At 41.4% G+C, this 26131-nt stretch overlaps 5 protein-coding genes and 1 long non-coding RNA gene across 11 annotated transcripts; 4 read left to right on the top strand and 2 right to left on the bottom strand.

The window, feature by feature from the left end:
* The first annotated feature begins 3312 nt into the window (after positions 1 to 3312).
* On the top strand, positions 3313 to 5114 carry LOC4331845 (ethylene-responsive transcription factor 1-like). 2 transcript variants are annotated; one of them, XM_015775099.3, is made up of 3 exons: positions 3313 to 3681; positions 3791 to 4566; positions 4678 to 5114. In XM_015775099.3, exons 1-2 carry the CDS (start codon positions 3417 to 3419, stop codon positions 4528 to 4530), a joined length of 1005 nt encoding a protein of 334 aa, XP_015630585.1. In that variant the 5' UTR covers positions 3313 to 3416; the 3' UTR covers positions 4531 to 4566; positions 4678 to 5114. The 2 variants fall into 2 exon arrangements, with proteins under 2 accessions (XP_015630585.1, XP_066164472.1); XM_066308375.1 differs by having other exon boundaries at positions 4654 to 5114.
* Positions 5115 to 6307: 1193 nt separating this feature from the next.
* Positions 6308 to 6770, bottom strand: LOC9266398 (uncharacterized). Of its 2 annotated transcripts, XR_001544394.3 has the most exons (3): positions 6728 to 6770; positions 6527 to 6647; positions 6308 to 6382 (listed from the first exon to the last, which is right to left on the bottom strand). It is a non-coding gene; the product is annotated as an uncharacterized lncRNA (long non-coding RNA). The 2 variants fall into 2 exon arrangements; XR_001544393.3 differs by having other exon boundaries at positions 6527 to 6770.
* Positions 6771 to 8000: 1230 nt separating this feature from the next.
* LOC4331843 (ethylene-responsive transcription factor RAP2-12) lies at positions 8001 to 10129 on the top strand. The gene is made up of 3 exons (NM_001417251.1): positions 8001 to 8465; positions 8581 to 9003; positions 9451 to 10129. Exons 1-3 carry the CDS (start codon positions 8192 to 8194, stop codon positions 9732 to 9734), a joined length of 981 nt encoding a protein of 326 aa, NP_001404180.1. The 5' UTR covers positions 8001 to 8191; the 3' UTR covers positions 9735 to 10129.
* Positions 10130 to 11138: 1009 nt separating this feature from the next.
* LOC4331842 (eukaryotic translation initiation factor 3 subunit K-like) lies at positions 11139 to 14404 on the top strand. Its single transcript, NM_001417250.1, has 8 exons — positions 11139 to 11380; positions 12085 to 12141; positions 12228 to 12278; positions 12376 to 12438; positions 12861 to 12911; positions 12994 to 13060; positions 13599 to 13681; positions 13939 to 14404. Exons 1-8 carry the CDS (start codon positions 11273 to 11275, stop codon positions 14137 to 14139), a joined length of 681 nt encoding a protein of 226 aa, NP_001404179.1. The 5' UTR covers positions 11139 to 11272; the 3' UTR covers positions 14140 to 14404.
* A 503-nt stretch (positions 14405 to 14907) lies between these two features.
* LOC9272225 (40S ribosomal protein SA) lies at positions 14908 to 17115 on the top strand. The gene is made up of 5 exons (NM_001417249.1): positions 14908 to 15188; positions 15588 to 15850; positions 15940 to 16137; positions 16242 to 16422; positions 16674 to 17115. The coding sequence occupies exons 1-5, from the start codon at positions 15044 to 15046 to the stop codon at positions 16802 to 16804; spliced, it is 918 nt and encodes a 305-aa protein (NP_001404178.1). The 5' UTR covers positions 14908 to 15043; the 3' UTR covers positions 16805 to 17115.
* Positions 17116 to 17885: 770 nt separating this feature from the next.
* LOC4331839 (phosphoinositide phosphatase SAC2) lies at positions 17886 to 26131 on the bottom strand. 4 transcript variants are annotated; one of them, XM_015775126.3, is made up of 16 exons: positions 25455 to 26131; positions 24497 to 24701; positions 24231 to 24396; positions 23384 to 23606; positions 22674 to 22750; positions 22363 to 22550; positions 22184 to 22278; positions 21834 to 21967; positions 21617 to 21727; positions 21022 to 21337; positions 20601 to 20722; positions 20348 to 20458; positions 19629 to 19820; positions 19378 to 19536; positions 19111 to 19192; positions 17886 to 18564 (listed from the first exon to the last, which is right to left on the bottom strand). In XM_015775126.3, the coding sequence occupies exons 1-16, from the start codon at positions 25512 to 25514 to the stop codon at positions 18451 to 18453; spliced, it is 2355 nt and encodes a 784-aa protein (XP_015630612.1). In that variant the 5' UTR covers positions 25515 to 26131; the 3' UTR covers positions 17886 to 18450. The 4 variants fall into 4 exon arrangements, with proteins under 4 accessions (XP_015630612.1, XP_015630613.1, XP_015630614.1 ...); XM_015775127.3 differs by having other exon boundaries at positions 17886 to 18561; XM_015775128.3 differs by having other exon boundaries at positions 19629 to 19817.

Here is a 26131-nt window from a genome sequence, read left to right as displayed (position 1 = left end):
AGTACTGGCATTATATATCAGCAGTAATTTTTAGGTATAAATTGTTTTAAAATATCAGATAAATTAATTTGTATTCATATATCTTTACATTCTTTAACGTATGCTAAAAAGAATTTAAAAAAAAAGACAAGCAAAAATATATTTATGTGTGTGTAATATCTGTGAGTAGCGGGATTTGAACCATGATAGATAGTCATGCGAGCACAACTCTACCACCTCACTATTAGTGTTTTCTCGGAACTTTTCTTTATACGGTGTCGTTCCCAGGTTCTTGCCTTCGGTTACTTCGGATGTCAAGGATCCTCGGATTTGGCCACATGGCACCTGTAGTTCTAGCTAGAGTTGAAAAAAAAAAGAGAGATCGAGAGAAGAGCACAATAGGAGTAGGGTATAAACGGCTCGAACCTATATAAACTGCTTGCCTCCCGCTATGTCAAGCATCCAGGACATAGATAATATGATTTATCTAATTAACTACCAGATATTTTCAACGCTGGAATTCCTAATAATTTCCGAACTACTATAGGTATATAGATTTGATCACTATATCGTTTAGATCTTTCAATTATGATGAACAAGATTTACATGTGTTTATATTTTCATGTAATTTGCTTGTTTAGATTTTTGTTAGTCTTTTTTAACAAAATATGAGCGCTCAAACTAAAATTACGTGAAATCAAAATTGCCAAGTACTATATGTAAAACGACGAAGGGAGTACCAAGTGAATGCTTCCACTAACACAGGGACCCAACGATACTACGATAAATTCCCAACCTTATCGCTACAATCAAATAAGTACTTGCTCCGTTTCATATTATCGTTCCACTTTTTTTATTGTTAAATTTTATTGTGTTTAACCAAGTTATAGAACAATTTATCAACACTCAAATATCAAATCAGTTTCATTAAATATAGCATTGAATATATTTTGATAATATGTTTGTTTTATGTTAAAAATACCTCTATATTTTTCTATAAATTTGATCAAACCTAAAGAAATTTAACTGGTATATATAAAAGCCAAACGACTTATAATATGAAACGGGGGAGTAGAAATTTAACTGGAATGATCTTTTTTTTTTCAAGTCAATAGATCACACTTTTAGAACACCATGTTGGTCACCATTCACGGCTGCAGGCAGGGCATGCATTGCATGGACCAGCAAAATAATATCTTCCCACTTGGGTTGAATCAGTGCAGTGTACGCATATGCATGCATGAGTCTACAAATATCTTGCCACTTGGACAGAAGATTAGTTCGTGTAGGCCACGCATCTATCCATCCGTAGTTAATTATCATGTTTGAGCTGGCCTCTTGAGTGTGCCGATATAGATCTCTGGTCTATGTGAATCTAATGAGAGGTTGAGAAAGAGAGTAGGTTTGAAGGAAGGGAGCTCTGCTCCTATGATTATCCATTCAAGTGCTTGGTGTGAAAGAGGTGCTCTTCTATGAGCTGATCACTTCACTGTAACTCAATTGGGGAATAAGATGGCATTGTATTAAAAAATAAATCAAGACATATTTCTTTGCCTCAACGGCGAAGCCGGGATTTAGACATGAGAAGGGACTACTCCATCCGTCTCAAAAAAAAAACCTAGAACTGGATAATATACATTATAATACAACGAATCTGGACACATTATAGTACTATATTGGTTTTTTATGGAACGGAGGAGACCTAATACACCATTATTTAGGTTAATTAATTAATTAGTTAGATAACTATGTCAAAAAAATTTGTTGGAGGGGACAGACCACTCCGCAATTGTTTGCCTGTTAGTATATTACTAGAAGAGGTAAAAAAAAGTCATCATACTATTTGTTATGAAGGTTTAATGTCACCATTGTAATTTTTATTTTAAATTCTAGCTCGTCCAGAATTGCATTATAAAAAACCACCAGTTTATCTTTGTATCAAATAAAACAAAATGTCATATGCGCTCGAGAGGAGAAAGGGTGATACTGTGAGAGGAATATGTAGTGCAGGTGCATTTGGTGTGTGTTGGGCTGATGAGTTGGCCGAGTGGGGGCATCATATTTTGTTTAGTGGAAGCTCATCTTTGAAGAGTGGATCTGAGCTAATTATGAGGAATAAATATATAGGTGACCTAATTAAAGGCACTAACATAAAATCAGAGAGTATTTTATACGCTATCAAGTTTATGACATTGAATTCGTCTCTCTCTCCCTTTATACAATAACTTACCAGATTAGGCATACAATATGTATGAGCGGCACTTACTTGACAACAGTCATATATTATCGAGCAAAACTTCGAAGTTGTGGGCATAAAAAGAACATAGGCGAAATCAGAACATATTACACAATCAGAGCAAACTTGACACTACATAATTAATCTATATCTTTTATATAGTTACAGCCACTAAGCATCAAATGATCAACATGCAAGTACAATAATATAGTACATATTATAACTTAAAATACAACTATACTACATCATTTACAAATTACTAAAATTTAAACTCGATATATAAGCCTGGTAAATCATCATACTTATTATATCATTTTCACAATATTTGAACCAAAACTCATCAATCATTCTACAAAATTTAAGATGTATTTATTTGTATATCATGCAGCAAAATACGGGATGTCATCTAGCTTTTTAAAAAGTTGACACCTTGATGCTCCAAGGACATATATGTGCCATTGAAGGAGTTAATTAGCGTAGCTACGTTGTCCACCCGCACTTTTTTCCATTTTAGTAACAAACTTTCAACTCAAACCATACAAGTGTTTTTCAAGAAACCAAATCATACGAATTATAACTTAAAATCATATTACCAAACTCCTGACTATGGCCTCAAAACATCCATCAAGAATTACACAATTCTAAACTAAAACTCCAAAAACTTTTATCAGAAAATATGTGCCGAAAACACAGCTGCGCTAAATAGCAATTTCGGATAAATAGGTGGTGTTTGAATCTCCTGAAGATGAAGATAAAGACAAAGATTAAGTGTTTTACGTAAAACGAGATGGTAATAACGTGTGATTAATTGAGTTTTAATCATTACAAACTTGAAAAATGGATTAATCTGATATTTTAGACAACTTTCATATAGAAAGTTTTCGCACGAAACACACCGTTTAGCAGTTTGAAAAACGTGCCACATTTATGCTAAAGTTTATCCAACTTTTATCGGAGATTCAAACAGAGGCGAGACATGACGTGGCACGTCAGCTTGGGGGCATCTGTGCGCGACATCTGGCATGCCAGTACGTCATCCGCCAACTCATCCAAATTTGTGTTTATAAATGTACTATATATATTTTTTTCCCTCCCTCGGTTACAAGAACAAAGGCATTCGCAACACACACTTGAAGAAAAAAAACACGACGAACACGTTAAAAAAAGGTCGAAGAGAAGTGGGAGACCCAAACCGCGAACAATGTGTGGAGGCGCCATCCTCGCCGAGTTCATCCCGGCGCCGTCGCGCGCCGCGGCGGCGACCAAGCGGGTGACCGCCAGCCACCTGTGGCCGGCCGGCTCCAAGAACGCCGCCCGCGGCAAGAGCAAGAGCAAGAGGCAGCAGAGGAGCTTCGCCGACGTCGACGACTTCGAGGCCGCCTTCGAGCAGTTCGACGATGACTCCGACTTCGACGACGCGGAGGAAGAAGACGAAGGACACTTCGTGTTCGCGTCCAAATCTCGTGGTAATGTTCGTCGCGTGCGATCTCGTCTAGGTGTTCGATCGTGATGGCGATGAGTTCTTGGCTTGATCTCACCGAGGAAGATTGGTTTGGTTTGGTTTTGTTCGTGCAGTCGTCGCCGGGCACGACGGGCGCGCGGCGGCGAGGGCGGCGAGCAAGAAGAAGCGGGGGCGGCACTTCCGAGGCATCCGGCAGCGGCCATGGGGGAAGTGGGCGGCGGAGATCCGCGACCCGCACAAGGGCACGCGCGTCTGGCTCGGCACGTTCAACACCCCGGAGGAGGCCGCACGCGCCTACGACGTCGAGGCGCGCCGCCTCCGCGGCAGCAAGGCCAAGGTCAACTTCCCCGCCACGCCCGCCGCCGCGCGCCCACGCCGCGGCAACACGAGAGCCACCGCCGTGCCACCGCCGGCGACAGCACCCGCCGCCGCCCCGCCGCGCGGACTGAAGCGAGAATTCTCGCCGCCTGCTGAGACCGCGCTACCTTTCTTCACCAACGGCTTCGTCGACCTGACGACCGCCGCGGCGCCGCCACCGGCCATGATGATGACGAGCTCCTTCACCGACAGCGTCGCCACGTCGGAGTCCGGCGGGAGCCCCGCCAAGAAGGCGAGGTCCGACGACGTCGACTCGTCCGAGGGCAGCGTCGGCGGCGGCAGCGACACGCTGGGTTTCACCGACGAGCTGGAGTTCGACCCGTTCATGCTGTTCCAGCTCCCCTACTCCGACGGCTACGAGTCCATCGACAGCCTCTTCGCCGCCGGCGACGCCAACAGCGCGAACACCGACATGAACGCCGGCGTCAACCTGTGGAGCTTCGACGACTTCCCAATCGACGGCGCCCTTTTCTGATGTACTCCTCCATTGATGCAGTTTGTGCACTCAATTGTAAGCATCTGAATTCACTTCCATTTTAATGGATTCAGTTAAAAACTTAAAATCCATCTGTTCATCAGGATTATATATCTTGATCAGATACCATGCCATTTCTTGGTTCAGGTTAATCACGTCGTCGTTGATGAATGTTTAACCGGAGGATGATGGGGTGCAGCTGATATCATGGCTTGCTTGATTACCGAATTATATTGCGGTGTTTGTGTTTGTCAATTAGATTCTGAATCTGTACTACTGCCGATCTTATGATCAAAACTATATATTAAGTTTATGTACTCTTAATTTGTGGGCTACTTTTACGGGGTCTTCGTACTGCTGGTCAAATAGTCCTATGAAATCGATCATGTCGGCAATATCGTCGTCAATTATCGTGGTCGTGGTTGTTAATGATGTCAAATAAGTCTATGAAAACCTGGTCCTCTTGGTGTTTATGTACCACTGATCGATCCATCATTTGATCTCTGTCATGTTGAGATGGATCGTGTAAGAATATCATAATTTGCTGGATTCAGTCCAGTCGTAATGTATTTTGGTTTGTACAACTGCAATTTTGCTTTGTTTGGATTATAACTGCTGAAAAAATAGAGGGAGAGAAAGACAGGTTTTTTTTTATCGTCTGAATTTCTCATTTGCCAAACAGCAATCAGGTAGATGATCAGAAAACCATTGTTCAGTATTCCTTTTTTTCTGAAAACCCGTACGGTTTTCCTATCTGCTGGCAATCCTGTTTGCCACAACACTTGATCAGTTCATATCATGTTTTATGTTGCAGCTTGCAAAATTTTTTAAAAAAAAATCTGTCATGTTTTATGTTGCAGCTTGCAAAAATTAAAAAAAAAATAAATCTGTCTTTTTCAGCAAGTTTTTTTATTCAGGAACAGTACCGCTACTACAGGGATGTGAAAACCGACGCGCGAAACGGTGGGCGCCTTATGAAACCGTGGTTTTGCGATTTGATTAGTGATATTTTAGTCGGCAATTTGCGCAAATTGCTCTTATCTTTCTTACCTAGATGAGGCCATGACAGTGACTTTGCTCAACTAAATTCCAAATTAAGTTGGGGTTGCAGGATTCTCAAGCAAATATAAAAGTTTAGGTGCGCACACGCAGCAAGCAAAGGCAAATTACCTAATGAGGATGAGCAGAGAACTTGGCAAGGTCTGCAGGGACTAGCATTGTTTAAATGCAAGTTGAGTGTGCCATGGCATTATACACCAGGACCATTACATGCTATACCTAATCTCATCTCCTTCAGAAAAAAAAAACTACTAGTTGCACACTTGCATGATTGCATCTATTATACTATGCATGTAGTCGTAGATAGCTCGGGAAGATAGCCCAATTCGGTGGTCCATGATTCTCCATTGAAGATTGGATCTACCATTCATTGTTCATTTGTTCTTGATATAAAGTTGTGTTGAGTTTCAAATGGCTACTTGAACCTGTTCCACTATCTGAATAATTTTCCCTGCAGATCCTAAGAAAAAAAAAATAGAATCTTCAATTCTCTTGATGATAATTGTTTTCATGGCTTGGAGGGTTTGCACAAGCTTTTCTTATCCTGGCATAGAACTTTCAGGATCAATAGAAGAAACTGAATAATTAGTACCATCATAACCAGCTCCTAACTTCTTTTACTTGGAGAACTACCAGTTGGCCATGCTTATGGTTGTGGAATTGCAAATAGCCCTAAAAATTTTCCTCTAGCCATTTTGTGGAATTCGGATTTTGGTTCTGAATTCCATCAAACAGATAGAACTCCTCCAATTACCTTCATTTCCATCGAAAAAGACCGGTAGAACGTGACCAACTGCCTATTCACAACACACAAACATTGTGCAAGAATTTGTTAGTACTGAGTGCTCCGTTAACAAAACTTCACCAAAAGCAAAAGAAGAGTATAGATGAACACTCATATACGCTTCCTTTCAAAAACAAAACAGAAATCACTCACATATGAAAACATAGATCACCGATCTCTGCTGAACCAATGCACCCTGATGGAAACAACAGCCTTCAGAGTTCAGAGTTCAGATTTCAGTTCAGACACCCACATTGGACATCATAGTATGCATCTGAAAAAGGAGAGAAAACATGAAATGGATCATCAACTTGGGATGCTATAAGTAGCAAAGAAATGACATGGTGGGGTTACACTGTTACGCTTGATGGCATGAAATCTAAGGGTTTCTAACCCTTTCTGCAAATGAGGACAAACGGCTGGTCTTATACTAGTGTTACTCATGGTTTGATGCTTCCAAATTCTGAACTTTATGCAAGTCTGTGGGAGTATAACCAACCCTGGGTAAACACTAAAGACAGGCTGTGGGCTGAAAGAAGAGCCCATGGTATTCTTTCCTACTGTTTTGTGCTATACTAAAGTATACTCTTTTCATGACAGCATCTACACCGGTTCACATTAGCTCCAACCTATTCTAACAAGATTTTGACAGTATCATTTGGAGGGTATATTCAGAAAACCTTTCTTTGTGCACGTGGATATGATTTTGAGTTTTGTCATAATGCTCACATGCCAGAGAGAGAGAGAGAGATTAAGACATCACTGTGTGTTTTGCCATTGGACATTGGACAGTGTTTGGGCGAGCTCCACATGTTAGTGACTAGACTAAGAGCATTAAGATTTACAATTGTTGTATATTCATTCATATCATCAAATGCTCCTTGAATAGGACTCCTTTGGATTAAAGGCACTTCAAAGGAAATTTGGAGGATTTTATTTCTTCGGAAAATTTCCGTATACTAGCTCATTTAGAACAAAGGGATGCCATTGGTCCATCTCTCATAAACACATAATAAGATCCATGCTGCAGCTGGCTACAAATCTATACTCTAGTATGATTTTCTTCTCTCTCTCTTTTCACATGCGCTTGTAGTTACTCCCCCCGTCCCATTTTAATTGCAGTAGAATAGTGTGGGTTTCTGTATCTAACGTTTGACTGTCCATCTTATTTTAAAAAATTAAATAAAATAAGTCACAAATAAAGTATCATTCATGTTTTATCATATAATAATAATAAAAATATTGTTTATAAAAATATTTCAAATAAAACGGATGATAAAACGTTGCGCGCATAAACCCACAATTACATTTAAAATGGGACAGATGGAGTAGTTTATAGCATGCTATTGTATTTGTTGAACCCTTAATCCCAGAAAATCTCCACATCTACTGAACCTTATAGGTGTGTTTGGCAAATGAGTTATGAGAGGTGTGATTGTTAAAGGGAAATAGATGAATGGCTATAATTAAATGAGGTGAGAAGTATGGATGCTAGTGTACAATATTACCCTATCCTTTTTTTCCCAATAAAGTCTATGTCCTTATCCCAGTAAAGTTCACAACATCGAATATCCAATCAATTTAACCTGCAACCAACTTTTGCCACAATTTTTTTAAGGAGACGAATTGACAACGAGGCAGCCCACAGACTTCGGCGCCCACAAGATCGGGAGATAGCGGCCCACGGAGACTAGACAGCCCATCCCCACATCAGCCAGCGACGGCGACGCCGACGACGACGACTTTTCCTCTATTTACCACTCTCCCGCGTCGCGCCATAGCGACGTCTCTCCCGGAGAAAGAAGAGCGCGCCGCGCCATGTGCGGCGGTGCAATCCTCGCCGATTTCACCCCGGCGAGGGTGCCCCGGCGGCTGACCGCCGCCGAGCTCCTGCCGGTGACCCCGACTCCCCCCGCCGCCGAGAGGAGAACCACCCGGAAGCGCAAGTCCGACGTCGACTTCGAGGCGGAGTTCGAGCTTTTCGAGGACGACGACGACGACGATGAGTTCGAGCTTTCCGACGATGGCGACGAGAGTTTGGCCGTGTCATGTGTGTCGTCCCCCAAGTCGAAGGCAGTACCTTCGTTTTCTTGTACGATGAGATGGAGAAATCTTGCCTGCTTTCTTGAAGGATTTTCACCTGACGGCAACCTGAACTTTACACGATTTCTTCTCCTGCTGTTGATTTCATCGATCGCCGGCGGCAGTTTCGTCGGATGTCTCCTCGAGCTCCAGGCCGCGGCGGCGCGTGGCGGCGGCGGCGGCCGGTCGTCGGAAGGCGAGCAAGAAGAGCAAGTACAGGGGCGTCCGGCGCCGGCCGTCGGGGAGGTTCGCGGCGGAGATCAGGGACCCCAAGAAGGGGCGGCGCGTGTGGCTCGGCACGTACGGCAGCGCCGAGGAGGCCGCCATGGCCTACGACCGCGAGGCCCGCCGCATCCGCGGCAAGGGCGCGAGGCTCAACTTCCCCCGCGACGGCGATGGCTCCCCTCGCCGGAGTAACGACCGGCCCTGCTGGACCATCGACCTCAACCTCCCCGCGGCGGCCGTCTCCGGTGACGACGACGACGCCATGGCCGTCGACGCCGCAGACGCAGACGCAGGCAGTGCTGGCCGTGCAGCAGCCTATGCAGGTACTACCACCTCGGAGGATATCTCAAGATGTATTAATACGTGATATATCACTTTGTAAATATGCATGTTTAAAATTAACTCCTACATCTCAAAATAAAATAAAACAATTTAATTGTGAATATACGTTAACTAGTTATAGTTTAATTTATTTTTTTTTCGTTTTTATTTTTTTCGTTGCGGGAGTAGAAGTTGAATTTGAATTTGCATGTGTGCTGGCGGAGAAACTTGGCTCGTAGGCTCGTAGCATGGAGCATTGCCCTGTTCGCATCATATCATACGGTTGAGCTCGATTTTTGCGAAAGAAAGAAAGGATTCCAATATTCTCACTGATGAATGATGATCAAGGTTGATAAAATGAGCGAACTCGATCAAACCAAACCAACAAATTTCGAAGAATCAAGTAGATTTACTAATGTATTGGCGTTGTTGGCTTGTTGCCGTCGCAGATCAAGAAGCACTGAGCGCGGCAAAGTGCAAGATCAAGCAGTGTCCTCGCGACGAACAGATGGCGAGCGCCACACCTGAGCTCATGGAGGAGGACGCGAGCAGCAGCAGAAACATGGTGCCCCTGTCCATGGCGCTGCAGCTGCAGTATGCGGCGATGATCGCCGAATGCGACCGCGAGATGGAGGAGATCGCCGCCGTGGAGAGGGACCTCGAGAGGCGCAGGAGGCAGGTGTTCGAGCGCAGAGGCCACCTGGTCAGGCAGGCCTCTCTTCTGCTCGACTGACGATCTTGCTGAACTGAACTCTGAATGTTTGAGCTTGTCTGAAGTCTGAACTCTGCACTATGCCATATGGTGTTTCACCTTCACTGTGAGGCTGACATGTGGGCCAGACGTCCGTTTGCCTTGCTTGCTTTTGAGCTGCAACTGGGCGTTGTGCTGCAAGCCTGCAAAGTGCCTGTGTAAAGTTTGTGGGATTGTGTGTGTGGATCTTGTATCCTTGTGACTTTGCAAGCTTTAATTTTGTGAGGAACAATAGTATTTTAGATTGGTGTGTAAAATATAGAAATAAATAATAGTAGCAACTAAATTTTGGTTTTCAGCTCTTCATCAGATGGTTTGTCATGGGAACAAAATTTCAAACATGAGCAAATTAAGGTCATGTTATTATCAATTGTGATAGATTTAATAATTACGTACTACCTCTGTTTCAGGTTATAAGGCTTTCTAGCATTACCCACATTCATATACTCCCTCCGTCTTATAATATAACAACCTAATACCGGATGTGACACTTTATAGTACAACGAATATGGACATGCTTCCTGTCCATATTCATTATACTATGAAGTGTCCCATCTAGTTATAGGTTTCTATATTATGGATGGAGGGAGTATATGTTAATGAATCTAGGCACGTATATATATGTATTGATTCATTAACATATATTTAAATGCGGGTAATGCTAGAAATTATTATAATATGAAACGGAGGAAGTAGGTGATAGGATCGTAAGGATGTTCATCATCTGTATAATTGTCCCGCATGTAAAAAAGACGAAATATAATTCGTGTCATCACATCAATCGTATGTGATTGCTCGAGCGTATTTACTAGTATCAATATCATGGTTCCTACCAAAAATAAATCGTCGTCATGAACTCATGGTACTTTTAATAGATTGGTATCATGGAATGAATAAAATGGATCCACTTTTTTCTAAAGGCTCCTATTTCAATTTTTTTTTTCAAAAGTGGCAAGGCCTTGTTCTTTTCTCCAACAAAAGTTCGATAAAATTTTTGATACACGCTGCACGCTTTTCAACTGCTAAATGGTGTGTTTCGTACGAAAACTTTCTATATGAAAGTTGCTCTCAAATATCAAATTAATCTATTTTTCATCAAGTTTGTATTGATTAAAACTTAACTAATAACACCTCAATACCATCTCGTTTTACATAAAACACTTAATACTATCTTTATCTTCATCTTTAAAAGAAAAGAACACCACCTTTGTTAGGATTAGCAATTCTAGTTGTTGCTTATGCCACACCTTTGGTTATTAGCAGGGGTGTCCATGAAATAACCAAACCTTGGAAGGGCACATGCGCATTTCTACCAGCATCTTTTTGCATCCGCGGCACACGAAGTAGGAGTATAAGGATAGCTGAGGGACTAAAGCGAAAAAATTCGCACGAACCCGAAAACCCTTTTCTCCATCGCCTCCCCCTCCGCCGCGCCGCCACTTCTCTCCTCTCCTCCTCTCGCCGCTCCCAGGGTTTCGCGCGAGATCTACTCTAGCATTCGGGCGTTAGGGTTCCCCGAGATGGCGAGCGAGCAGGCGGCGGAGAGCTACACGGTGGAGGAGCTCGTCGCCGTGAACCCCTACAACCCCGACATCCTCAACGACCTCGAGGGCTTCGTCAACGATCAGGTAAACCCTAGCCATGGGATACTTGCGGCCCCGTTTGATTTTGTTCGTGTGATTGTTGGAATTTTGCGAAGGATTGGTCCGTGGCTGTGCTGAAAAAGCCTCGCGCCTTCTCATGTTTACATGGTCCGCAAATCGTTAAATTCTCCTATGAAAAAAAAAATCCTGATTCATATGCGCTATGGCGATAGCTAGAAATAGCAGTATTTGTGTATTTTTTTCGGGCAGACTGTAGTGGAGCACATCGTTGTGGAGGAGTTGTGAATTAAGCGGCAGCACTTGTAAAGAGAATGGTTGCTGTTTGGTACATCAATAAATCTTATTGTCAGTCATCTCAATGCTAACTGATGGATTTTCAATTGATAATATCTGTTGTCGTTGGTCATGAAAGTGGCAAGATGGAGATTTCGGTCAGATGACACACATTCATATCAATATTTGACATGCTGTTTGGCTTACGATTTATAAAGAAACAAACTCAACAGACCTTTTTTTTGTGCTCTAGCTATTGTGAGTATGTGCATGCATCTTTTGTAGCTCATCTGTTTTATTCCAGCATATAAAGAAACAAACTCAACAGACCTTTTTTTTTGTGCTCTAGCTATTGTGAGTATGTGCATGCATCTTTTGTAGCTCATCTGTTTTATTCCAGCATAAGTTTTTGGTTCTAATGCTTTCAAATTTACCGACCTTTTCTTTTCATATAGGTTTCCAACCAAACATATAACTTGGATGCAAATCTTAGTCTTCTTCGTCTGTACCAGGTGACAGTCCATCTCTGTACAAACCGCTTTTACCCATATTTTGGCTCGAGTTATATGTTTATTTAATGATGCGTTTCCCTTTGCAGTTCGAACCAGAAAGGTTGAGTGTGCAGATTGTATCTCGCATATTGATTAAGGTCAGAAAAGAACTAATGTTAACATTAATAAATAAACAATGGTTTTTTGTTGATCACTTCCAACTGTTTTGCTCTCTTTATGTTGTTCTATTGACAGGCTCTCATGGCAATGCCAGGCCCGGACTTCAGCCTATGCTTATTCTTAATTCCAGAGCATGTGGTACGGAAACAATTCCCTGCCTCATGTATATGTCGCATCAAAAACTATCTATCTAATAAAATGCTATTGCGGATGCATCTTAAATAGTATCGATACCCAGTGATCTATTTGTTTTGGTGGTGATTGCCAAATTGACCCTGAAATAACATTATCATATATGTATGCCTAGAGATGTGCAATGTATATATATAATAACATGTAGTTGATGGAATAAAATCATATTCACCATGGATTTGGAATTTAAATATTTGTGCAAGGGAACAATCTTTGCCCATTTAGTCTTAGATATGTAGATATAACAGACCCGAATACTTTATACATTGTGTTTATTATAGCTGTACATCTAGTTCTTTTATTTGTTGGGCTCTGTTCTCTTATCATGTGAGTTTTGACCACTGTCCTCTATGCTCTTCTTATTTCAGCAAATGGAGGAACAGTTCAAGACGTTGATAGTTCTCTCTCACTACCTGGAGGTATGTATCTGGCTTGACTATTGTATATATGTTGAACAGTTAGTGGGATAACCACTGTTAACCGCAATCAACGTCTTTGTAGACTGCTAGGTTCCGTCAATTTTGGGATGAGGCGTCGAAGAACCGCAACATATTGGATGTTGTTCCAGGTATGTCTTGTGGAATTGGAGCCATGTTTTGTTCACACGTTGTGAAGTGGTAATTGTTGCAAGCTAGATGATTGTACTGGTATTTCCCCCTCCATTTTCCTGATTGATTTGGCCAATTGGGTGTGACTGATAAACTGTACCTTTTCTGATTACTTTATTTCAGCATTTTCTCGCACAACTCATATTTTAGAAAGTAACTTTGTGACTTATCATCGTTTAGACGTTTACCATGTGTTTATGTGGCATGTTCATGCCCGCGTTGTCATGTAAATGAGTATGTATTAGTATCCTAGATGCCCAGAGATTGGTTACCATATCAAGCAGTCTTGAGCGAACTTCTGTTTGATTCTTTCTACTGACTACTGAGGAATTCTTTTTAATCTAACATGAACTACCTATGGATTATTTTTATGAATGTTTGCTATATTGGACACTTTCTTATGGCAATTGATATGGATTCTTTCCGTTTGACCTAATGGTGAAGTGTTTTTTTTTTTTGAAACACTAGTGAAGGCTTACTTAACTAATCCCTTTACAGGTTTTGAGCAGGCAATCCAATCCTATGCGATACATGTGCTCTCCTTGACATACCAGAAAGTTCCTAGGCCTGTTCTTGCGGAGGTAAATGATGTCATTTTAAATTAATTATTACACGAGTCCTCGAGGGAGCATGAGTTTTCATTCAATCCTTTTTGTTTAAACTTTAGATGACCAAGGATTCGTGGTAATATTAAGTTTCATATTACTAATGCTACAAATATTTGTTACGCCAGAAGTGTCACCATCATCATCCAAATTTTGCTATCATTTAGGTGTTATTGGTTGCCTCGCACATGGATTGTCCCTTGTTGGCTGAAACTCATTACTTTTCTTTTCAGGCCATCAACATTGAGGGTCTTGCATTGGACAAGTTCCTGGAGCACCATATTGCAAACTCCGGTTGGGTGATCGAGAAGGGTGCACGATCTCAGCTGATTGTCCTTCCACGCAACGAGTTCAATCACCCTGAGCTCAAGAAGAACACAGCTGAAACTGTTCCGTTCGAGCATGTAACTCGCATATTCCCTGTCCTTAGCTGAGTCAACAACCAGACCAACTGAGATTTTGCATTACAGAACTTCTGAGCGCGTGAAGATACTCTGGGCGCATCTGTTTTCTCTGCTGTGATGTACTGCGTTTTGATATGCCTGTTTTAGCTAAACAAGTCAATTCTAGTGACGATCCGAGCGTCATATCTGCCTAGTTATGTTTATGTAAGCATTCTGCCATGATATTACATTGTTGGCAAGATATTTTATCAGGTCAGAGCAAAATTTTGCATAGCGGCCGTGTTCGGCTTTGGGCACAACTCGATCTTCCATTTACCACGAGACTACAACCATTCCTCGTTGTCAGATTTTTGCGATTGCTAGTGTTCTGTTGCGTAGGGGACTCATTGTGAAAAAAAAAACCCGTATGTGGTCGGTGTAAAAACGGATTGGTTTTAGCCTATTTTTTCGTACGGAGTTGGCTTGTAGTAGTTGCATTTTTTTACCAGTTTTCGTTTAGTTTTCCGCAAAAGTGGGGAGTGGTTTTGACTTCCAAAAACAGGATAATAAACTCTTATTACCACAAGCATCTCTTAGAAAAAACAAATATGTATATCATTTCATCGAGCGAAACAGCTTGGATATCGATTTTTGTTGTCGCTGGCAAAAGAAACCGCCCAAATTCATATTGAGGAAAAAGGAGTAAATTCACATGAACAGGGGGTCTTTCTGCAAAAAGAAAAAAAACTTGGGCCGGCCCATGCACACCCTGCCCAAGGAGAGTCGCTGCCTCACCTAAACGCCAATTAGGGTTTTCAGGGGGGCGGAGATATAATGACATAAAAGCCCCTCTCCTTCCTCCTCCCTTCTCCTTCGCGCCGCCACTCTCTCCGAGCTCTCGCCTCTCCTCCTCCCCCGTCTTCCCTTCGCGCGCGCCACCCCCACACACGCGACCATGGCGGCAGTGGCAGGAGGCGCAGCGCGGGCGCTGTCGCAGGCGGAGCAGGACGTGCAGATGATGCTCGCCGCCGACGTCCACCTCGGCACCAAGAACTGCGACTTCCAGATGGAGCGCTACGTCTACAAGCGCCGCTCCGATGGTACGCATGCACCCACCCCCACCTACAGGCATCTCACCCGGCTCTGCTTGTTCGTCGATGCTCACAGCTAGCCATTACAATGTTCTTGCCATGAGATTTCCTACGTAGGATAGGTTTACCATGTTCTTGCCACTAGATTTCCTAGGTTGGATTGGTGTGGATTGTGCACTTGTATCATAGTGCTCGCCTTTGTTCATGCTTTGTTAGTATCCTAGCTTTAGCTAAGTATCCAACTTGTTGTGAGCTAGAATTATTACGGCATGGTGCTCAACTTGATCTGATTTCGTGTCATATCGTGTGTGGCATAGTTGCATTGCAACCTGTTGCAAGGTATGCTGCTGTTCTTTTGGGAGGGTATCTTGAATATGAATACGTGAACATCGTTGCTGCAATTCATAGGTATCTACATCATCAACCTCGGCAAGACATGGGAGAAGCTGCAGCTCGCGGCGAGGGTGATTGTTGCCATTGAGAACCCCCAGGACATCATTGTCCAGTCGGCCCGCCCCTACGGCCAGCGCGCCGTCCTCAAGTTCGCGCAGTACACTGGCGCGCACGCCATTGCTGGAAGGCATACGCCTGGTACATTTACCAATCAGCTCCAGACCTCCTTCAGCGAGCCCCGTCTGCTCATCCTCACTGACCCAAGGACCGATCACCAGGTGAAAATGATCACCATGTCACGGTAGTGCGTTGGTGAATTGGGTACAGTATTGTTTACTGATCGTGTTATCCTGAATTATGTCTGCAGCCAATCAAGGAGTCTGCTCTGGGAAACATCCCGACCATTGCCTTCTGTGACACCGATTCCCCAATGCGGTATGTCGATATCGGCATCCCGGCCAACAACAAGGGGAGGAACAGCATTGGGTGCCTGTTCTGGCTCTTGGCTAGGATGGTTCTGCAGATGAGGGGTACTATCCTCCCTGGCCACAAGTGGGATGTTATGGTATGCGGTGTTATTACTTCAAGAACACGTTGACATTGGAAGTGCATTCATGAAGATAATTTCATATCCTTTGTATGCTTATACACTGAGTATGTCTTTTGCAGGTTGATCTGTTTTTCTACAGAGACCCTGAGGAGGCCAAGGAGCAGGAGGAGGAAGCTCCAGCACAAGACTTTGCTGCCATCACTGATTACACCGCACCTGAACAATGGTCTGCTGACCAGTGGACCTCTGATGTGGCTGCTCCCCCAGCTGCTACTGTTGGTGATTGGGGCGCAGCTCCAGGTTTGTGGTTTATCCCCTTCTAATATATTTATATTTTTAACCAGGTATATAACTGTTGTGGACCTCTGAATTTTGTTCTTGTGATGCTAAAAATTTCATATCATTGGAATATTCTTGAAAAAAACTGTTGTGCTGATTGCTGCTCATACTGTTAGCAATTGTCTCTTCGTTTTCCTGCATAGGCTGTAAAATTTACATGCCTTAAGCGCTTGTACTAACTTGGAACTGATCATTCTCCCTTTCTGTGGCAGCTCCAGTTGCTGCTGCCGAAGGATGGGATCAAGCAGGAGCACCCGTAGCCACTGAAGCCGCCGTCGTTCCACCGGTTGCGCCTACTGGATGGGACCCGGCAGCTCAACCAGCTGCTCAAGGCTGGGATTAGGCTAGGCAATCACTTTGAGATGTCTTCCGCAGCTTAAGTTAAATATTTCCCGAGGCATGAATGAACACCCAAAATCCAATGTGATCATCTATAGCTACACCATGAACTCAACTGTTTTTAGGAATTTCTAGCTGAACCTGTGTTGTTTGTCCGTCCCTATTTCGAACAACAATGCTGTGAGGGTGAGCTCGGCAAGATGTGTGGTATATGTTAAGCTTTCTACTTTTGTCCTAAGTTTATTCTGTAGCGTTTATATCAATCTTTTCCTCGGTGCAATGGCATGGTTCTATACGCTCAGTTTGTTATTCAAATCTGGTACTTGTACAGTTTGAGAAATGTTGTGCGGAAACAAAAACAATTTCCCAAGACGTGAATGCATTTTATCCCTTCTAATCTCCACCTAAACAGACGTGCTGCCTCACTGAAACTTAGTTCTAAGGGCTCTACTCTACTGATGTACGTGTAAAACAGATTTACCATGCATTTCAAAACCTGAAAAATCCTAGGAAAGAGCAATTTTTTTTGGGGGGGGGGGGTGTATTTCTATTGGTTCAAAATCATATAAACTCAAGGCGTGCAAAGGTTTCCTTGGGCTAATGGACATTGGTCCTCAAGTACAAAGGCAGAAAGGAGCTTGACTGCAAGACTCATCTGTCGAGCAAAGACGAAAGTCGGCCTTGGTGATCCGACGATGCTGAGTGGAAAGGCTGTCGCTCAATGGATAAAAAAGTTTAAATTATGTTTCTCTTTCAAATTAAAGGGGCCCTAGCGACCAAACGATTTTCCTAAAAATCAAAAGATACAACCAAAGTATTGCAGCAGTTGCACAAACCTGTATCTTGATTCGTTAATATAGTAATTTCCCATCATGTTGCAACAGCACTCCCATTCATCATGGAGTTCAGGGTTCATGCAAGACAATACTGGTAACATGAATCAGCAGGACCCCAGAAGAAAATTAGTTCATGCATCAGGTGCAATTTCATACATCTCTGGAAAGGAAAAAAAAAAACACACAACCAGGCTGACTGAAACATTGGCTTGACAACTCATTTCCTCCTGTACCGTGTGGCCTGTTAGATTGTCTCGCAATCATTACCGTGTTGCCAACGATTAGTGTATTTTGTACAGTGAAGACTGAAAAGGCAAGTTCCATACAGAGAGCAAGTAAAGTAAAAATTGGTAAATATGTATAATACTATAACATATTTACAACAGGGATTAGCATTTCCATTTTTTTTTCATTTTTGTTTGAGAAGTTCTTTTTTCTGTTTTATCCTTTTCCTATAACATATTGCCAAAGATTCTAACTAAGCTAACCCTTGCAAAGAATGTGATATATGTTTCTCCTATTTATTGTCTTCAGTATGGTCAATTCTTCTTCACCATAGAAATTCAATCGTGTACCTCAACCGAACCGAGTCAGAATGGTTTCATATTCCCCAATGGATTGTCATCTTTGAGCACTTTCTCTGGGCAAACCAAGTTGATGTTTCTTCCATTTGTTGTGATGATCTCTTCGATCACGAGACCGTTGCAGTTTGCAGCAGATGTAGCTTGACTTCGAGTGTTTCCTTTAATGTAGCTGCGATAGCTTCTGCTGTTGAATCCTTTTGCTGAGATGTCACCAAGACAATTTTATAGCTCTAGTAGCAAAGCATGCCTCCGCCATCCACCCAATGCGTGAAGCGGTCAGAGTAGTCACGGATGTCTGACATTTGGCTGCTTGAGCGTGACAGATCTGTGTCATCTCTTCCCTGCTAAGGAGGAAAAGTTTCAATATCAATAAATGTACAGAGTAAATGCCTGATGGCAGAAAGAACGCGTCGATAGATTACATTTGAAAAATGTAAAATCTGGGTTGGAACAAAACAAATGTACAGCAAGCTTGAGTGGCATATATCTCTACTATTATAAAAATTGAAGATGTTTTTGCCGGTATTTTGGTACGTCATCCGCGTATGAGTCGGTTTTCAAGTCCGTTCGCTTTTGGAAATACAAATCCGTATTTGAGACAGTTTTGAGTCAGTTTGTAAGTTCGTTCGCTTTTAGAAATACAGAAGAAATCGTATAAGAAATCTCTTTAAAAACTCACATACTAACTTGAGACGATCGGACACCTAATTACAGCTCATGATTTTCTAACAAAATATATATCCAAGCGAATTTAACACAGTGAATTTCATCTTAACTCGATATAATAATAATAATAATAATAATATTAATATTAAAATAGCCTTTACCCGTTGCAATGCACGGGCATTTTTTCTAGTAATTTTAAAAAGAAAAGAGGGGAAAAGACTGACCTCATCATTGTGTCCCTGTTCACTGTATGATGTAGTTGATTCAATACTGACAACATCCATGGGTGAATTGATGAGTGATGACCTGTAAATGAGTTTGAAACATCTTATTACCGTTAACCATTACAGCAGTTCCCTCCAAAAAAATGAAATAAAATACTATAGTGTGAGTAATATAACATCTCAGCCTAGAATTCACTCCTTTAGTTGCCAGATCAAGGGGATAGAATTTGTGCAGTTGGATATACAAATAAATCACAGATGTGTTACCTCTCATAAATTTCCTCCTCACAAGAATTTCCTGAAGATGATAACAGATCAAGATCAAGAAAGTTTGAAGAGTGCAATTCAGGATAACCCAATCTTCTCAAATAATTCTGCCGCTCTTCTGAAATTGAGTGTCTCCCAGACAATGTGCTATAGTTTGTACTGAACATGAGAAAAATGCAGTTAGTTCATAGTATGGACAATCTGAAGTTCTCCAACAACCACCAATTCGTTTTCAAACAAGGATAGAGCACCTGGAGCACGGGTTAGGTTCTATAGAGATCTCTGGTGCAGAATCAGAAGGTTCTCTAATATCCTCCAGTGGTTGCATTGGGAGCAATTCTGAGCTTGTGTTGTTTTTTCCAACATTACAGTCAGATACAGGTCCACCAGTGTTGTCACATAAAATATTACCGTCCGATAACGACCTCTTTATGAATGATCTGCTGATATGAAATATGGATGTTACTAAACTAGACATGGAAATTCCAAAATTCAATAAAATAATATAACAAAAACAAAGTACAATTGGCAGAACCACTAATTGACCAGATTCTAGATAGCTTGGGTAACCCAACACATCATTATATCAGCAATTAATACCAAGATAGGTTCTACCTTAAGCTAATCAACATATTATATTCTAGATCATTGATTATCATTACTAGGTGGAACATCCAAATATAAGTTCTCTGTGTGAATGAAAGGCTCTCACACCCTTATTAATTTGCAGTTCCAAGACAAAGTTTTAGTATTGTTCAATCCAAACGAGCAAACAGGCAGCTAGAGCAAAATAAAATGGTGACACCTTTTGAATTTATAACATGGATTGAGAAGTGAACAGTGTCAGATTTACTTGGAATCTTTCATATTCCATATGATTGTCTGGTAAACTGTCTAAATATAAGCTGAAGTTGTACTGCATATTACAGCTTTCTGAACAACATTTCTTAATGGAAATTGACTTCAGTACCTCCCAGTTTCTTCAGTTAAAGTTCCTTGCCTGCCAATGTTGTAATGCTGATCTGAGTCCAATTTCCAAAGCGCAGGTTTTCCTTCTTGTGGTTGGAAATGACCCAAGAACCTGCAATTCTAAAGTCAGACAGACCCGTTTGTGGTAATATACTAGAGCGATACCAACAGCTCCCATGGTTCTGTCATATAATTTTCTCCGAGAATTCTGCCTATTGTACATGTATAGAGTAATACAGACATGAGAAGCTTACACATTTATAGAATCCTGCTTCTCAGGATCAGTGTAGGCATTACTGTAGTAGCGCTGAAGGGTCCGGAGGAACTCCTGAGATTGTGTTGCTGCCTTCCATTGGCCTCTTTGCTCACAGAAGATCTGTAACATATATCAGCAGTATGGAGTACTCAGACAGTCAGACTAATAACTCAAAAGAGAAGTTTGGACTTTTGGGGTGTAAAGAAAAAAAAATCTTTAGAAGAAAAATAATATTATGACTATTGACTTCACCGCCAATTAAGAAGAAAAATCGCTTTGAAAGAAACAAAAATAGGACAATTGAATAAGAATATGAAGAAGGGTTTAATGAAAGATGCATTTGTTTGAGAATTGTATTACACAGTAGAGGAAGCACAAATTATGCTCCAACGAGTCAGTAAATAGAATTAAGCAAGTACCTTGTTGTGAGCAGCAGAGCCACCATATTGAATAGCTAGCGTATCACCCATCCGTTCATAGAAATCCATAAGATCATCGGCCAAAGGAGCATGCAATTCAATTGTAGGGGTTTCATTGAGCTGGAGCACATGAAGTTGACGCCCTAAAGCAGCTAAGCCATACGCAAACTGTGCAACATTTGTGCGGTCCAAGCAGTCTATGCAGTTAGTCCTGAGGACACCCTTTTGCAGTAAAAGAGGTACTAGCTTAGTTGCACATAAATTTTGATCCTGGATGTTTTCGATGTCACCTGAGTTGGCAACAGCTCCTTGTCCACTGATGCATTTAAAAAGAAAAAAAATGCATTAGTACTGTTATGTGAGCTCATAAGATAAGACCAAATAGGAGAGCAGCTACTCCCAATTGTTCCAAAAGCTGCCTTATTTGTGTGTTCTACTGTTCTCCAAGGCACAGCTTTGACTAATCCAAAGAATGAATATGTTACAGGGTAACATCATGAAGGAACATTTTTTGACAAACAACATCAGGTAGTTTCTGGTGGCCAGGCAAAATTTTAATATAACTCTTATAACTCTTAAGTAGGCCAAATGTTACCTTGATGCATCCTCATACTTTGATGTAGTTATCTCACAGTGGAGGAAGTCAGTTAGATCCAACACATCTGATGCTACCTTGTTCAACAGCGAAAGCACATTGGTACCTTTCCTGTAAATAGCACTTAGTACTTAACATCGAAGGCAATTTACAAGTAATTACAAGCTTGAATCCTAATGGCTTGGATATAAGATTTCCTTGGAGTACGATACACTACCTTCTAGAAAGCTTACTCAGATCCATGTGTAAAAACTTTAGACGTTTGTCATCTGGCAGCCCCTTGTTAATATAATGTATAGCCTTTGCGAATTCTGCACGGAGCAAAGATTCACGAGGTTTCTTCTCACGAGTCTGAAAAAAATACAAGGGACCCGAAATGGATATGAGAACTCCAGATTGATAACAAAGAACATAAGGTCGTCAATATGGCAATTAAATTTCCTTTTCAGAAAAAAAATATTGCAATTAAATTGATAGATATATAAGTCAGTAGTGATTCACATGTAAACTATCAAAAAAAAATCCATCAGAGAATAAACCAAATTTGTATTCCACACTTATTCTCACCTTGATCAAGTTTAAGATAATTATTGGGTTCCCATATCTAAGTGCAAGGTTCTCAAAATGAAGGCGAGTTGTCTTGTAGTCTACATCCGGTTTCACTGCAGGTAGCAAGGTGATTGGAGTATTAGAGAAGACAGTCTACAGATGGCAAATGCATGACAGACTGACAGTCTAGAACTTACGTATGATATCTGGCCTAATGTTGAGTCTTGAAGTTTCCTGAAACCATATAAGAGGTATGGATCCTCTATGTTGTACAACAGATGATATCTGATGTGGTATTTCATCTGGTGTGTCCTCAAAAACAATTTGTTCAGTCTCAACATCATTGGCAACCCTACCCTTTTCATTAACACCTCTTTTCAAGAATCTGTATTTGAAAATGACATGCAAAATTAACATTGTAAGATCAGGCGACATAGATTACATTGTTTAGGCTCCATTCTTTTCAACATAAATTAGGGTGCTAAACCCAAAGGATTGTAATGCAAACCTGGTTCCAGCAAAATGACGTGAGCGCCTTGCTATAAGTGTCAACCAGAATTCCTTCCCAGCTACTGAGAGCTTTGACTGTGCAACAAAATATGTTTAGCATGGCTCTGTGTATAATACTTGACAGATGAAAGTATGAAACACAGTACTTACATAATGAAAATGCAAATAGAGTAGCAATAAGAAGTTCCTATTTATCAGAAACATTTAGAACTGCCAATCATACATGTCCTAATTCAAAGGTCTTGAACCAGGACCAAAGAACCTCAACGGCACAACGCTTACCGTTTAATAAACATTACAGATAAGTATAAATAGCGCTGTAATTTCACATCTAAGCATTGGTTTGCTAAGACTGCACAAAGGGGAATTTAACAACTTAGGAAAAGCATTAACAGTCTGCTGAGACTTACGAGCAAAATTTTCGACTCGGGAAAGCCTCAAGAAGCTCAAACTGATAAATGTCAGCAGGTTATACAAAGCCATGCCTTTGCAAACCCTTTATTTCGAGCTTTCACTACATGTCAGGTCACACATTGTGGAGTAAAACACAAAAGTTAGTGGGATGGCATTGAGTTAGCAGTATCCCTACTTGTGGTCTTCGTTGATGAATAGACAGTGCTGGATATGCATAAGCTCATCAATTAGAGATGAAAAGAATGGATCGCATCAAATGCAGTATCGGAGACTTAGAATGTTGCAGCAGAATACCTGTTTAAAAAATCCATGGATTAAGGCAACAGTCCACGTTGTATTCTTGAGATGGTTCCGGATAGCTCGAGACAGAAACTCGTTCCAAACAAACATTGTCTCATAAACAACTTGCCCAGTATTCTTGTCAGTTATGTTCTTCTGAAGGCTGCGCATGATATTGTAAGAGTAGCTGAAGAAGAAGTCTTTCGAGAGATCGACCGAGCAAAGGAGCCGTTTATATCTACAAAAAGTGAAAGGTAAAAATATAAATATCCGCAGACAATAGAAATGAGAAAAACTCTAGATATAGTATATTTAGAATCATACTAAGAAGAATATTAGTGGATCAAAGAAATTCGAAACAATTCTATATACCTCTGACCTTATGAACACCACACACAATGCTCAGAACTGCAAGAATTGACGTATGCACCGACCGTATGAGTAGGGTGCATATTATTATCAACAAGAAAATTGTATACTTAAAGGCAAAGTGATATTAATTGCACACACAGAACAACTGGAATTGCCCAGGTTCAACTACAAGCGTGAATATATGAACAAAAACTTATCTGAAAGATATGCAGATAGACACACGCACACAAAAGAAAATTGTCATAGAAAAGAAAAACGTGAAATCAAGGACACTTTGGCGCCGATAGTGCACATTGTCTCATCACAATGTAGCAAACAAATGAACTGAAATATTACGAGAAGGAAAACTACAAAAGGATAAATGAATACAAGCACTATGATATGTCCAGATACAAAACAAAGCAAGCTGGCATCTTTCATATTGCTAGGAACCAGCGATGGATTTACAACAGGCAAAGCACAATATTTACACATAGAAAAAATGAAAGACCTGTTCTCATCCCTAGAATAAGCCACGTTGGGCCACACAATAGGACTTGGAATTGCAATCAATTCGCTCTTGCCGACAGAATATATTTCATGACTGCAGATTGTACCAACTTTCCTTCTTCTGGTAATTAGAACCATGTAATAAGGGCCAAGAAATTTTATAAAACCTGAGTAAAGCAAAGATGGAGTAAATGTTATAATTTGAAGTTTTGAACTACCAGGAAGTTTGATCAATAAACAATGGTATCTCAGTTCCTGTTTCATTACCAACTATTCCATAGCATTTCGTGACAAATTTCAGTCCACCAGTCAATCTATTCCCCTCATGAATTCGCCACAGCAGTTCTTGGCATTCATTCTCTGTGTAACTTGTATGATCTTCCTCGATTTCCAGCTCAGTAGGCTCCATCCTGTCAATCTTCAGCACCCTCCATAGAGTCCTTGTCTTGTCCCTTCCGATAAGATAAAATTTCTACAACAAAAGATCAAACTCATGTCAACTCAACAAAAGTTAAACAAGGGATAATTTTTAGAACAACTTTAGACATCAACACTCCCTTGTAGCAATGAAACAGTCATTGAGGAAGAAAAATAGCTCCTATAAATTGTTGCTGTACAAATAGAGAAACCTTGGTTTCTGCATCACGAAGCTGAAAGCTAACTACGCGTTGAAAATCCCAATATATATACAGTAATGCACAAGATCAGCTCAAACAATGTATTTTGGCACTAGCATAGCAGGATTCAATTACACATTCGTGGGCAAACAACACGGCGGTTCAGCATCCATCAATAAACAAAATCTTTTTTAGATAATGATGATTAAACAAGATCATCAGAAAGCAAATGTTTAATCTGCCTGAAAAACGATAGCCCCCTTTAAGAAAAAATCCCCCCTTTATAAGTTCTTTTTTTAAACTCTCTTCTCCCCTGCAAAAGAAAACAAAAGGAGGGATCTTCCCTCACCTTTTTGCAGCCTTTTACCCTATAACAAAAACGAAGCGAACCAATCATAAAGGAGATCCCTCACACAGACAGTGAGGACATTAAATCACTCAAGAATCTAATCAACCATAAACGAACAAAAACACAGCCATTATAACAAAGTAAAGCGCGTGAGCTTCAATTGCTGACACAAAGATCTCTCCATATATATGAAACCTACAACCCAATTCAAACCAAATCAAAACGATGAGAAAACAAAATTTTGCAAGAGGATCCCTACCGATCTGGTCTCGTAGAGCCGGAACTTCTGAAGGAATTTGTCGCCCGCCATAGCCTCCATCAGATCAGATCAGCAAAGCAAACCACACGACCACCGCGAAATCCAAACCAAGAAAATTCAGAGGGGAAAAACAACTCCGCGTAGTTCAGCTCCTCGTCGGCTGCTTCAAATAGAGCATCCTGCTCGAGCACACCAAATGCTCCAGGGAGAAAATCCAACCAAATCTCTCACCTCTCGGATCAAGAACGCACCAACAACGCCCAGAGAACCACTCAGACAGATCGAAATCGATCCAATTCCCCCCAAGATACCCCCAGAAAGGGCGCACCTTTGGATCTCCAATAGATGCAAAACACCCGTAAAATGGGATTAAATCGAGCCAAAATCAGCGGGCTCGTCAGCAGCAACAAGACGACGAAATCACGCGTAAAAACGAGAGCTTTGGCCGCCCAGAGGGGGGAAGAGAAGGATCGTAAATAGGAGTAGGCAAAATTCCCTGTGCAAGAATGGATTTTTGTGAGAGATAGGGAGGAGAGGATGCGAGGAAGGAGGAGAGGGGGGGAAGACGATGGCCACAAGAAGCTTGCGACGACGCCGTCGTCCACAAAAACACGCAGAGAAGGGGAGAAAACGCGAGAGTGGAAGGGGGCTAATACAAATCAATCAATCATTGCCGC

This window comes from Oryza sativa, chromosome 3, assembly GCF_034140825.1.
Source record: "Oryza sativa Japonica Group chromosome 3, ASM3414082v1".
Lineage (NCBI taxonomy): Eukaryota > Viridiplantae > Streptophyta > Magnoliopsida > Poales > Poaceae > Oryza > Oryza sativa.
This window is presented reverse-complemented; position numbering and strand designations above follow the sequence as displayed.